The 14,694-nt window shown below is 43.2% G+C and overlaps 1 protein-coding gene across 1 annotated transcript in view; it reads left to right on the top strand.

Annotated features, from left to right (window-relative positions):
* LOC115200069 (protein turtle homolog A) overlaps positions 1-14,694 on the top strand; it is a 41,752-nt gene that overhangs the window by 16,959 nt on the left and 10,099 nt on the right. Inside the window, exons 4-10 of the mRNA XM_029762770.1 lie at positions 9,236-9,382; positions 10,224-10,375; positions 10,501-10,618; positions 12,749-12,890; positions 13,415-13,560; positions 13,659-13,801; positions 13,905-14,045. Coding sequence (XP_029618630.1) covers positions 9,236-9,382; positions 10,224-10,375; positions 10,501-10,618; positions 12,749-12,890; positions 13,415-13,560; positions 13,659-13,801; positions 13,905-14,045 — 989 coding nt within the window. The remainder of the gene's footprint in view (positions 1-9,235; positions 9,383-10,223; positions 10,376-10,500; positions 10,619-12,748; positions 12,891-13,414; positions 13,561-13,658; positions 13,802-13,904; positions 14,046-14,694) is intronic.

Genomic DNA, 14,694 nt, shown 5'->3' with positions numbered 1-14,694 from the left:
TAGTGTTTTTTTTTTACAGTGCAGCGTATGGGAAAAGGACAAAGGAGAGTTTAACCTCAATTACCTAGACTCGACGATAGCAGTTGTGTTATCTCAAAGGAGTGAAGAGAAGGACCTGACAAATGTATCTGATTATATCTGAAGAGATTGCGTGCAATAAGGTTGCCTTGTCTTAAAACAACTTTCAGTGACCTTCCTTTCAGCCTTCCTTTCCCCTGACGAGGAGCTGGCTGGGAATGTGCTTTAAGTACAGCTGATTTGTTTTGAGTTGGGATGGGGAAGGGGGCTACACTGGTATTTTTGAATGCTGGGAGGTTTCAGTGGTGAGAATACTCCAAATAGGTAATCAATTAATAGCCCTGTAATTAGACTGTGTGTGTGTGTGTGTGTGTCTCTGTCTGTCTGTCTGTCTGTCTGTCTGTCTGTCTGTCTGTCTGTCTGTCTGTCTGTCTGTCTGTCTGTCTGTCTGTCTGTCTGTCTGTCTGTCTGTCTGTCTGTCTGTCTGTCTGTCTGTCTGTCTGTCTGTCTGTCTGTCTGTCTGTCTGTCTGTCTGTCTGTCTGTTGTGTGTGTGTGTGTGTGTGTGTGTGTGTGTGTGTGTGTGTGTGTGTGTGTGTGTGTGTGTGTGTGTGTGTGTGTGTGTGTGTGTGTGGTAGGGCAGGGCACTGGGACAGGGACTAGGCGAGGACGGAAATATGTTAGTCAGGGGGGTGGGATGACAGGCGGGGCTGTGTGTGTGTGTGTGTGTGTGTTTATGTGAGTGCAAGTGGAGTATGGATTGAAGAGAGTGGGGTTAAATTGAGACATGCTTGGCTGAGGTGGGGGCTGGTGGTCAGATGACAGTTTGTTATTGGTATTCAGAGGGGTGACCTTGTTTAGCTGTAAGGAGGATGGATGAAGCATATGGAATATTAGAGTTCTCTTTCACTGAGTACCATAATCTAGTCATTGTCTCTCTGAGAAAAAAGACAAAGGCTCTGTCACCCCCCCCCATCCCATACCCTCTCATCTAGGTCATTGAACTGGCAGGAAGCTTTTCAAGTCCACCTAGAGTTGGTTTTCATTTAAAAACGTTCACTAGATACATTCAGCTATCACACTGAAGATCAAATGGACCCTGGGATGCACTGGACACACACCAGACTCTGACCACAGGAATGGCCTGGAGAGCACTGGCCAACAGATGTCTGGCAGTCTGTCTGACCCACCCATAGATAGACCATTAACAGTGTTATTGTTTTAGGGCTATCATGTGATGCTCCATGACCCAGAATTCATCACTGAATCTATGGGGGTAAAAACAACAGAAAAGATACAACAACAGTCTAACGGTTTGTTACTTAGGTTTGATGAGGGATATTCTCCCTCTCTGTGTGTCTGGGCTCTGCTTAACCTCTGTCTGCATCATATCCTCTCAGCTCCCCTCCCTCTGGAGGCAGATGGCAACATGTGAAGCATATCAGCAGATCTAATATATTCTACCCTCAAATTAAAATGTTTTGGGATTTAACCACAGCCCCACCTCACTAGACAGTATGAAACACAACCACTTCCTGGTCTTTGTCTCAAGCAGTCTATGCTCAGGGACAAACAAGAACAACTTTATAGTAAGGGGAAGAAATGACTCACTGTTGCTAAACCTTATTTAGAGCCTATAAGACTGTTCTGTCATCTCTGTCTCTCATGTACAAACTTGCCCTGATGCCATCCCCCAACCTTAAAATGTCACATGCAGGAATGAGAGGAAGCGTTATCTTGGATGAGGGCATAATATTGCCATGCGTTTAACCTCCAGTTGTTCCGATAGGATATCAGGTGTATTTCTGATGACAGTGAGTGCTTGAGGAGTGCTCGCTGGGTCTATGTCTGTGTCTGTGCAACAGAGTAATGTTCTTCTGTTGACCCCATTAGAAGCCAATCCCTCTGAAACACAGACAGATTACTTGTGCAGGCTGCTCTGCAAATCTCTTATTTCTGGAGGGAATCAGAAACCCTTTTGAAGGAGGCTTCCCAGTGCCACATCCTTCTTCCTCCGTGTCTATTTTCTAAACATACCCTGGAGGACTGAACATCAATCACCTGACAGAACAGAGGAACAGACAAATAAATAGTGACTGAATGTGCAGTCAACTTGACTGGTGAAGTCTGTTCGAGTTGTGCTTGTTGAGGAAATGTTTAGTCCAGGCTGGCCTGTGAGTCTCCCTGCACTGGATGCCCTGTCAGAGGCACTTACTCTAAAAAAGGGCAGATCAAATGTGTCCTCTCTACTGAAGTAAATGAGTGGAGACGGTGTGGAGGGGGTAGAACGACAGCAGCAAAAAACCCCGACTCAGCCCAGCAGGCCCCAATTACTCGGTCTCAGTGTGAGCCCTAAACGCTAGGGGAGTCATAGCTTTGTTTCACCCTTACACAAATACACACATTAGAGAACCTCAATAAATTAGCCTTGTTCCACCACAAATCTTAGTTGGAATTTACATTTTCCTTAGTGAACATAACCCTATTTGACCACCTAAGCCAGAACATAGGTGGCAGCTGAGGCCGATCCACATGATCCAGTTGCAGCCTGAATTTCTGCTGAAACTGGACCAGGGAGACGTTTGCAAAACAGTGACACAATAAGAGAAGAAAGCAGGCTGGACCCGTGAATCTCATCAAATCAAATCAAATGTTATTTGTCACATGCGCCGAATACAACAGGTATAAACCTTACCGTGAAATGCTTACTTACAAGCCCTTAATTGACCAACAATGCAGTTTTAAGAAAATAGAGTTAAGAAAATATTTACTAAATAAACTAAAGCAAAAATAAAAGATAAAAAGAAGGAACACAATAAAATAACAATAATGAGGCTATGTACAGGGGGTACCGGTACCGAGTCAATGTGCAGGGGTACAGGTTAGTCAAGGTCATTTGTACATGTAGGTAGGGGTAAAGTGAGGTGGTGGCATGTTCTCCAGCTCTGAGGTGCTCCGTCAAGACAAAGGCTCTGTTACTTCATCTCACAACGCTGTAGGTGTGTCTCATGGGCCTGGGATCAGAGCAGGGGGAAGGAGATCAGGCCCAGTTTTGTGCTGCCTGGGAGCTTTTGTATGAAAGCCTTCTCTAAGGCCCAAACACTTTCTGGGACGTTCTACCTTATCCCAGACCTGAGAGAAGAGAGAAGTTTTGCTTGAGCCAGGTCTCTGTTACCTACTGTTGGAAGAGTGATTTACAAGGATAGGGCTATAAGTTAAACTTAACATGTGTGTTATTACACCACATCACTGAAAGGCTTGATTGATTATGTAGAATTCACTTCAAAAGGTTTAAACTGATGCATCATGTTAGTATGCAAGTAAAGAGGTTGGAATTGCCTGAATGAGCCCCAAAAAATGTTGCATATATTTTGGAAAGTCAATCTAACTGTGAATTATTTACCAGCACATCATGTGTGGAATACAGAAGGGATTATGAGAGAACTCACATGTGCATGAACATATACACATGATGATTTCTAAGTCATGTTTTAGTACATTTACATTTACGTCATTTAGCAGACGCTCTTATCCAGAGCGACTTACAGTAAGTGTCAAATACAGTGTTGTTAAAAACAGCGATGACACACTGACACACTTTCGTGCTCTGTCACAGACCAAGGTTGACTAGTTGCTTCTAAATTGCATGTTCTCTTGATTCAGGCTATGGCAGGTCATGCTGAAGTTGGCCAAGTTGTCTGAGTGCTGAAGTTTGGATGTCTCAAGCAGTGGCTTGAACATGTGAGCAGGGGTTAACACAGCCGGACAGAGAGTGAGGGACAGAGTTACCTGTAATCGTTTGACAAAGAGCTATTCATAAGAGGGTTAAAGTGATTAGGGGAGAGGAGGATTGAAGAGAGACATTTTGGAGGAAGGGAGGGGTGGGCTGCCAGGGGCTGGGGTCCAGCCCCAGACTTATGATTGTATTCAAATCAAAACACATCCCACAATGCACCTCTGCCCATCTCCCTTAAACACATACGGAACAGACAAAGAACAACAAAACTGAGGCCTCTCATAATGATCTGTCTTCCTCCATAGGTCCCACTGTTATTGTAGCATATGAAATTCTGTATATCCCCGCGCATTACAACATTCCATTTTTTTGTACCCTTTTTTCGCCCCAATTTCATGGTATCCAATTGGTAGTTACAGTCTTGTCTCATCGCTGCAAATCCCATACAGACTCGGGAGGGGCGAAGGTCGAGAGCCGTGTGTCCCCCGAAACACAACCCAACCAAGCCGCACTGCTTCTTGACACAATGCCCACTTAACCCGGAAGCCAGCCGCACTAATGTGTCGGAGGAAACACCGTACACCTGGCGACCATGTCAGCGTGCACTGTGCCCGGCCTGCCACAGGAGTCACTAGTGCGCGATGGGACAAAGACATCCCTGCCGGCCAAACCCTCCCCTAACCCGGACGACGCTGGGCCAATTGTGCGCCGCCCCATGGGTCTCCCGGTCTCGGCTGGCTGCGACAGAGCCTGGACTTGAACCCAGAATATCTAGTGGCACAGTTAGCACTGTGAGGTCACTGGAATTATGTGGGTAGAATGAATATGATTTTAACACTAGTTTCAATTAAGTAAGCATGGGAGCACAGTGATTTTAAACACAATGCAGTACACCACGGAGAGAGTCCTTGTATATTAAAATCCCCAGGCCATGGTTACATAAAAACGGTTGTCAGAGTACAGGCTAGCCAGTTCTCTGGCAGTGCAATGAGCGGTGCAGCTCAGAAAGAGCTGAGTGATTTTTAACATGCCACCCAGTGGGGGAGAACCTGACTCTGGCTAATGTGAAGAGGGTGGTACGTTTTAGGGATGCGGGTAGATTATAGTGTTTCCATTTTCCACCCTTCACTGCACACCAGCCAGAATAGCAGCTCATTTTAATGGTGACTGGAGCCGTCATTTGATATCTGGGGGTGGAAAAACAGTGAGGAGAACAGACAGGAGAAAGCAGCAGCTATTGTTTCTCTGCGTCTGTGTTGTGTAGAGACTAGTGTAGAGGAGGACCTCTGGACATTGTGCTAATGCAGACGAAGGGGGAGTGATCTATGTCTCTGCTGGAGTGTTGCAGGCTCACTGAGGTCATAGAGGTCTCTCACTCATTGGTAGCAGTCGGTGAATTATTGATCAAAATTCCCTCCATAACCTCTCCATAACCTCTCATTGTATTCCTTGTGGAATGCAGCGATGGGACGCTTAACCGTTTTGATCAATACTAGGTGATCTTTGATGAGTATTCAGATCCCCATATTTTTGTTTTGAGTTGGGATGGATTGGAAATTCTCCACAGTTTAAATTTGGAATATATTTTAAATAATGTGGTAGAGACCTGTCTGTCCATCTTAACAAAAGCAATCATTGACAGGGAACATATTTATTTGTATCTTATCCTAATTGCTTTTTTATGAATGGAAGCAATTTTGACCATGGCAAGAAAAGAAATATTCAAATTCAAATGAAACTGCATTTGTTACTCTGTGTCAAGGGCTATTGTCTGACCACAGATTCAAATGAAAACAGGCTTTTCTCTCTCGCGCTCTTTTTCCTCTCACTCTCTCTCCATTTCACACTGTTTTATCAGTCACAAGCCATTTACCCATTCTTTAAATCCAAACATGTTTCTTCCACGTGTCATTTTTCAAATCACAGGCACAAACCCCTGTGATCGACCCTCCCTTCCCAGTGTTTTGCCGCCGTCGCTCCCCGTTGCTACAGCAACTGAATTCAAACCTAAACGCCCAGCCTGGGGTATTCTTGGTTTCATCACTATGGTAACCTGAGAGAATTACGAGGGGTGGTGTGGGAAGGGGGTTGCAGTCCCTTTGTAGTGACGGACAGGCAGGAGGGGAGCAAGAAATGGTTACGTGTTTGATGGTCAAATGAGAAATTCCCCATTGGTAAGCCAGTTGGCACTACACACTCACACTTGCATGCATTTGGATTTAATTAGCCATTAAAAATTCCATGGTTTGTGTTTGTTTCGTAATCATTCTTAGAGGTGCTGGAAATCTTAATGAGCTTAAAATGTCTCGCAGTATTTAGCCACACAGGGATTTGGTGTGAGAGAGAGCATGTGTGGTGTTGCACATGAAAGTGTTTTTCCTCCAGTTCACTCACTAGGTGTAGAATCAATTCCATTACTGTTTGGGAAAAAGCCTACATAGGAAATAGGCAGCTCAGGGAGGATCCCTCACTTTGAGATATGAGCCAGTAGATGAAGTCTTTCGTACACCTGTTATCATTTCAGCACACATTTCCTCTCTCTGAGTGCTCTGTCAGTTCTCCTAGTAACACTGACCTGGGATTAAAGGGACCTTTTTATGGAAACACAAACTGAACGCCGCCCAGTAAGGGCTGGGTCTGTGTTTAAGCAGGTCAATCCCTACCTCGGCAAGCAAACCTTACTATTAACCAAAGCAACAGCCCCAGTCAGGAATGTGGGGGTCAATTGTTAGTCACTGTAATTCCTGTTTAAACACAGTGTGGTGTTTCACCCTGCACCCTGTGGGCGCATAATTAATCACAAGGCTACCTCTGTTCACTGCTGTCTGAAGGGAAAACATCCTGGAAAGCTGAATAGGGTTGCTATTGGGCTTTCCTCTGATGTTTTTTTGGCATAATTTTAAGGTTGACATAAATTCAATAAATCTCTGTCATACAACACCCTGGAGAGATGACCGCAGCAGCTGAACTACAAGATTGTGTGGTGAAAAGATTCAATGATGAGGGTGCTACTCTGTTTCTATTCTCATGGTTATTCAATGAACAGACCAGGTTTCAAATAGGTGCTTTTTACACATTGTGTTGTCAATCATAGGATTTAGTGGACAAGGTGCCTACAGTCTTTAATCCAGATTCTGCAGGCTCTAGAGTTCGATTGGTTCTCTATTATATATAATTGCTTACTACAGAGGCTTATAAAGCCTAAGCATTTATCAGACCTAATCATATTCCTTGTCAGGGTTAATTGGTCCAACTTTTTCACCTTGAAAAATATGTGTAGCCCTTTCCACTCACAGCCACTGTCATCCCATATACAGGATGAAAATGGCAGAGTTTTGTCTTTGATAAGTGCCTAAGTTGGAACACAGTGGTTGTACAGTAACATGCTATACATGATATCAGAGCTCAGGTTCTCCACATCACAGCGCTGTGTGGTTTTTGACTGACAGACGTTATAAATTTGAGCACTGCGTGCGACAAGAAGATGCCCCCATCCCTCCCACTAATTGGGCTACTTTTGCACGTTTGTTGTCGTCTGAGTGAGGGAAATGCTGTAAATTGAGAGAAGTCAATGTGTTCTGAAAGATGAGACGTTGATCGCTATGTTTGATCCACAGTTACAAGGATGACATGCGTTATACCCTGGGTTATCCTGAACAGAATGAGACTATGTTTCTCTGAAGAGCACTTTGAAAGCCTAACATTGTAAGATCGTATTTTATAACTTAGCTAGCCATGTTGGCAATATAACAAGCTTTCAAATGATGCCCACCTGACCCAGATTGTGATTTATAATGGAACATTTTTGGATTGCGTAAACAACAACAGTGTGATGGTGGGGACACAGGCCTGTTTTCCAAACAAAAAACTACAATTCGTTCAAATTCCTTCACCTTATAGTTGAAGGCTCTTTCATTGAGTCATAAAAGTGCGGTGAAATGACTTAAGAACTGTGCAGATGGGTGTGGCCACGTGGAGACACCAGTTAGACCTTTCACTCAAACCCTCGTAAACGTTTTTTTCTTATCTTGCACCTACTCTAGAATTACAATTAATATTTGTATTATGTTACTGAATGTATCTAGAGTATTTTCAGATTTCATCATTGACAAATGCTGTGAAAAGTACATAAAATCAAGTGTAACTTTTGGATTCAGTCTTGTGTCAGGTGAACTGTTGTGTCCTTACCTTTGGTCTGATAATTTCCCTATACTATTGCTCAGCCTGGTCTCATAGACTAGAAGTAACATAGTAAATGAAAATCCAGGACACTCAAATGAGTATGATATGTTATGTTTAGTATGGTAAGGCAAAAATGAAAGTAGGGTGGTTGGTCTGGGTGAATGGGTGTATAACGCGAACATCTAGCAGCCCAAAGGTTGCGTGTTCAAATTTCATCACAGACAACATTAGCATTTTAGCTACTTTGCAACTACTTATTACTTTTTAGCTACATTGCAACTACTTAGCATGTTAGCTAACCCTTCCCCTAACCTTAAGTCTATTTCCTGTTTTTAGAAGCCATGCACTTTCTCCTCTGCTCATATAAAGCTACACACCTTATTACAGTTATGGGTAACTGATTGGGTAGGCCTACATTTGTTTTGTTCTCAGGGGGTGCATGAGGTTTCTCTGTGACTGCTCTGTTTATTTTCAAACTGCTTGGCAGTTACCTGCTAAGTGCATGTGTTTTCCCCTGATGTACTGTACTATACACATCTTCTATCATTTAAACCCTGCATTTGGGAGAAAAAAAAGTATAATTGAGAGACACAATAAAAGGGTGGGTATCCTGAAAACCAGGCTTCAGTCACCAGGCAACCACGAGATCATGTTTCAAAGTTGAAAGAAAAAGAGGGGTGTGAGAGAGAAATAGAGAGATGTGGGGCGTCTTCCGCTCCCCAGTGTTTGTTTCTCTCTGCCATATGCTCCTCCACGATAAACAAAAACAGGTGGTACATTTCATAAGAAATCTTGACATTTTGACATTGATAGGAGCTTCTCTCTATATGTTGATCTTGGTACCAAACTGCCTTCTGCACTCTTCGTATTGTAAACAACAGGAAGTCTAAATAACATAGTAAAGCTTCCTCAACTATAATCTTGCTTTGCTTGTCACAAGTGAATCATGTGTTTGTACTTCCCTAACCCAAGGTCTCTGGCTTCTCTTGAAATTGTATTATCTCCCTGCCATTTTTCTCATTCCATTCAGCAGACCAAAAAGCCCTGAGTCCAAACCTCTTGGGGAATGGATGTAATGCATAATTGAATATTGATACTAACAGCAAACTTTATGGGACAGCATAGTTAATGTCCTCTTGAACCTAGCTGAAAACCCATGAGATTGGACTTTGACTGTGGCCTTTTGTGACACTGGATGACTGTGTCCTCTGCTTGGTAAGCCCCCTGTCTGCATGTGCTGACTCTGCTAGTCTGGTTGTGTGTTCTGACCCTGGGGGCTCTCTGTCTCTCTCTGTGCCCAGGCCGTGTGTCTCTGACCCGGGGGGCCTCGCTGCTGGTGGAGGGGCTGAGCCTGGAGGACGAGGGCTGGTTCGAGTGTCGCATCCTGCTCCTGGACCGCACCACCGACGAGTTCCGCAACGGCACCTGGACCTTCCTCTCCATCACAGGTGCAGCTCAGTGGGACTCTGTGGCAGTCAGAGGAACTGGACTAGCGCTTGCAGGACAGGAAATCCTCCAGCTGCTTACAACCATCAATGTTTTCCCTTTAAAATATCCTCAGCATGAGGCTGGAGCATGACAGTCCCTCTGGAGTCTTATTGCGGTGTATGAGCTGTTGTTGCATAATGCTCAGTGTTTTACACAGTGCTCACGTCTCGTCTTTGTCTGGTTCTGCTGTTCACTGTGGGATGACGTTGACACAGGAGTGTCTGCTAGGAGCCACAGGGGACGTAGACACAGTGCATGTGACCTCACCAGGATAGTGGAGGCTAAAGGGAAAACAGTGATTTGTGTTGCAGTTTCTCTTGTTCTCGATCATCTCTCCCACTACTGTCACTCTCGCCTTCTCTTGTCCTGGATCATCTCTCCCCCTACTGTCACTCTCTCCTTCTCTTTTCCTGGATCATCTCTCCCCCTACTGTCACTCTCTCTTTCTCTTGTCCTGGATCATCTCTCCCCTACTGTCACTCTCTCCTCTCCTTTTCCTATTCTGTCTTTCCCATCCACACTCATATCAAAACACATGCCACTCCAATTTACTATCTACCTCCCATTCTCTCTTTCTTTCCATGTGTCTTTTTTTCTGCCTCCTTCATGCATCAAATAGGATATCATCAGGGCAAGTATTGTGTTACATCCAAGTAATGCACAAAGGCCATGACTAGCTTACAGATGTAGCAATAACAAAATTCGTAGTTTGCCATTAGTTATCTACTTGTTACACAGTAGTTAATTAACTAGCTAGCTAATACATTTCTTTAAAGATCATCAATTGTTCCTCTATTACAGCCCCACCTGTGTTTATCAAGACTCCGCCTACCTTTGTAGAAGTCTTGCAAGGGGATTCCCTGGCCCTCAGCTGTGGTGCCCATGGCAATCCTCGACCAACTGTTATCTGGCATAAAGATGAGACCCCAATTGAGAAACATGAAAAGATGGCGGTATGTAAAAAAAAAAAAAAAAAAGCATATGTTTCTGTTGTTGGATGAAGTTGTTGGTTATGAATCAAAGCATCTCCAATCTCTCTCTCACTCTCTCTCTCTCTCTCTCTCTCTCTCTCGCTCAGGTGCTCAATGGCACCTTGTCTTTGGCCACCGTCACCAGAGAGACATCAGGAATGTATAAATGTCAGGTGTCCAACTCGGAAGGGAATCTGACCCATACTACCCAGCTACAGGTCAAAGGTCAGAGTCTGACTATTTTTTAACCATCTGGGAGAGGCAGAAAGGTCCTCCCTCTGCTGACACTTCAGCTCAGTTAGCGCAATCTTTCAGTTACTGGCCCAACGTCATTAACCGCTAGGCTACCAAAAAGTTATATCAGCATAAACCCAATGTTCTATCTGCAATCAAATAACAAGCCTGAACAAATACAGATGGACCAATCAAAACATATTGTATGTCTTTGCCAGCTCACTCTAAGTATGGTCTAGGCTAGTCTAACCAGCAATAATGGCACGCAAGCAAAAAACAACACTGTCTGAAATCTTAAAGTAAATGATGTTGTCACATCGTTGTTCAGTGATGACAGTAGTTGGTCTGATGATCATAATACATTTCTTAATGTATTTGATGATGTGTTCTGACTCTATCTTGGTAAGATTGTGTTATTCCATCATTTACGTATGAAAATAACAGTTTTCTTAAAAATGGAACATGTCTAATTCAGAAGTGTCAGATAAAACGTTATGGCTAAACCCAGATTGACATTTCAGAGCCATACGGATTTATCTGCTTTTGCAACCCACTAAAATGTTTCAGGATTTTGATACTCTGCACTCTAGGTACCTTTATGGTGAGGACCTTAATGGGTTATAAAAGAAGCATTCACTACACAACTGTTCTGAGATCTGGGATGTGAAAACTGGGACGCTCAATATCTCAGAACTATGCTTGCGCAGATAAAACCTTATAGTCCCAAGGTCACGACCTGTTTTGTAACATGATACGCTATGAAACACTGCCAGACAGATGCACACTCTGGTAATATACTAGTTTTTCATGCAAAAATGTTTACTTGAGAAATACTGCACCAAACACCTTAGCTAGATGTAAAATAGACAGATTTCCTGACTCATTTTAGATAAATTCTGACTATTTTGAGGAAGTGGTAGTGGCTATTTTGTTGTTACCGTGCCTCAAGAGGGAAAAACAACTCTAACTGCCAGGGTATGATGAAGTGAACATAACAGCCACATCGAACCACACCCCCAAGACTCAAATCTTAGTTTTTTCCTATAAATATTTTTTTCATTAGTCAACTGTTGATATAGTCCCAAAATGTTTAGCATGTCAGCAGTCAAGTTTTCAAGATATAGGATTTTCAAGAAGCTAATGCCGTATTCACGTGCTAGTCAGAACGCGGAAACATTTCCGACTAGCTTTTTTTTCTAGGTAAGTCAGTTAAGAACAAATTCTTATTTACAATGACGGCCTACCCCAGCCAAACCCTTACCCGGACGACGTTGGGCCAATTATGCGCCGCCCTATGGGACTCCCAATCACGGCCGCTTTTGATACAGCCTGGAAACGAACCAGGGTTTGTAGTGATGCCTCTAGCGCTGAGATGCAATGCCTTAGACCGCTGCGCCACTCAGGTGCCCAAAAGATAGCTAACTGGTTGAAGGCGACACGTGTATAACTGCAACACGGTTGCAGTTATAGCGGCAGGTGGTTAGAGCGTTGGGCCAGTAACTGAAAGGTTGCTGGGTCGAATCCCTGAGCTGACATGGTAAAAATCTGTCATTCTGCCCCTGAACAAGGCAGTTAACCCAATTAAATAAATGTACATTTGATTATTTTAAACCAGTTAGCAAGTCAGAAATGTCTGAGTTTCTTAGTTCTGAAGAGCACGTGAAGGCGGCAAAAATGTAACTTGCCACATCATCACGATGATGCGTTTTGCATCATATGATGATATGGCAAGTGACACTTTGCGTTTTGAACGTCCAAATTCTTGAAAACTGCTGACATGCAAAACATTTTGGGACTGTATCAACAGTGGACTAATGAAAAAAAGACCAAAAGATAGTCTTTATGTGGATTTGTCCTTTAATGAGCAGCAGAAAAACAAATGCGGGAATCTCTCTTAAAGAATTGGTAATAGAGTGCAGATCAGAGGTACTGTCATACTGCCATCTAGTGGTGTATGGTCTATAAATGCACTGCCCTTGTCACATCAAATCGTGATCTGATTGTGAAGCTGTTATTTGGCATGAGAATAACTGTATCATTAAGGTTAATCAGTTGAATCACTTGTTTTACAGCCAGATAAAAGCACATGCAGTAACTGAAAATCTCCCAAATTCAAAATAGGTCCTCCACTCATCATTATCGCCCCAGAGGACACCACCCTCAACATATCCCAGGATGCAGTCCTACAGTGCCAAGCTGAGGCCTATCCCTCCAACCTCACCTATGAGTGGTGGAAACAGGGACAGAATGTCTACCATATAGAGTGAGTTGACTACAACACAAACACACACAAAAAACACAAACAATAGTAGCTACAGGGATATGTGAGTATCATACTGCACTCTTAGAAAAAAGGTGCTATCTAGGTTCTAAAAGGGTTCTTTGCCTGTCCCTATAGGAAAACCCTTTGAAGAACAATTTTTGCTTCGCTTTTCGTTCTAGGTAGAACCCTTTCCACAAAGGGTTCTACATAGAACCCAAAAGGGTTCTGCCTGAAACCAAAAAGGGTTCTACCTGGAACCAAAAAGGGTTCTCCTATGGGGACAGCCGAAGAACTCTTTTGGAACCCTTTTTTCTAATGTTGTGCATTTATGTTTTCAAGCATTGATTCCATGTAATTTTACAAAGCCATTGGCACTACAATTCAGGTTAATTGGATTGTTAGTAAGTCAGTTAAATACCGGTAGCAGCATTGTCACCACAGGTAATCCCTAGACAATGGTGCATAATGCAACTAAGAAGATACTAACTCAAGGCCGGGTTGTGATGTGTGTGTTTTGTCCTCAGGTATCTTAAGACACGTGTGAAGATTCTAGTGGACGGCACACTCCTCATCCCTAGTCTTGTCCCAGAGGACACTGGGAATTACACCTGTATACCAACCAATGGGCTGATGACCTCACCCTCTGCCTCAGCACACCTCAAAGTCCAACGTAAGAATTGTGGTTGACTATGGCTATGCATGCCTTGATTTCCTGGCTTGTGTGTTTTAGTCCATCTCTGGGAGAGTGACTTCCTCTGTCTCTCTTAGACCCTGCCAGGGTGGGCCGGATGCCCAGGGAGACGTATCTACCTACGGGCATGGGAGGAGTCATCTTCTGCCCAGTCCAGGCTGAGCCCCCCATGATCTTTGTCAACTGGACCAAAGATGGGAACAACTTAAACCTTGACAATGTAGGCAATCAGGGCAACATGAATCCTATCACACAGTATATCCACCATTAATCTCTGTTGTATTTCATATTTGTTTTTTCTCCTTCTGTCTTTGCCTGCTCAGTTCCCTGGCTGGTTGGTGAACGCCGAGGGCTCTGTGTTTATAGCCACAGCTAATGACAATGCAGTGGGTATGTACACCTGTACTGCCTATAACAGCTACGGGACCATGGGACAGTCTGAACCCACTAAGGTTATGCTGCAGGTAAGGCTGGACCCCAGATCTCTGTTCCCTGGTTATGGATTACAGTGCTACCTGTAAATGTGTACACAAAAAAAGGTAGCGAATTGTACTTAAAGGGTTACAAACGCTTGTCACTGTAGGTACCCTGTAAGGTACCATTAGTTATAGGTACATAGTCGTATCCTCGCTGTTCGTACTACTAAGCTAACATATGGAATTGTTTTAAGATGGTCATACCATGGATTATTTAGCTATTTGATTTAGAATTTTAGGAACCTTTTAGGTATAAAACAAATATATTTAAAAACGATTTGATAAAATTTTGAATTTGTCCTTTACTACTAAAGCCCATAGCATTGAATAACACATTCAGAAATGGCAAAAAGACAGTAAAAAATCTATCATAAGCAGTAAGGTTTTCAGATGTCTGTCCTATATCTAGGAGATATAAGAAAGCTCAGGAAATATATATACAGTACCAGACAAAAGTTTGGACACACCTACTTATTCCAGGGTTTTTCTTTATTTTTACTATTTTCTGCATTGTAGAACAATAGTGAAGACATCAAAACTATGAAATAACACATATGGAATCTTGTAGTAGCCAAAAAAGTTAAACAAATCAAAATATATTTTATATTTCAGATTCTTCAGAACCTTTGCCTTGATG

The sequence above is a fragment of the Salmo trutta genome, chromosome 9 (genome assembly GCF_901001165.1).
Source record: "Salmo trutta chromosome 9, fSalTru1.1, whole genome shotgun sequence".
NCBI classification, from domain to species: domain Eukaryota; kingdom Metazoa; phylum Chordata; class Actinopteri; order Salmoniformes; family Salmonidae; genus Salmo; species Salmo trutta.
The sequence above is the reverse complement of the archived record's forward strand: the minus strand, read 5'-3'. Positions and strand labels throughout refer to the sequence as shown.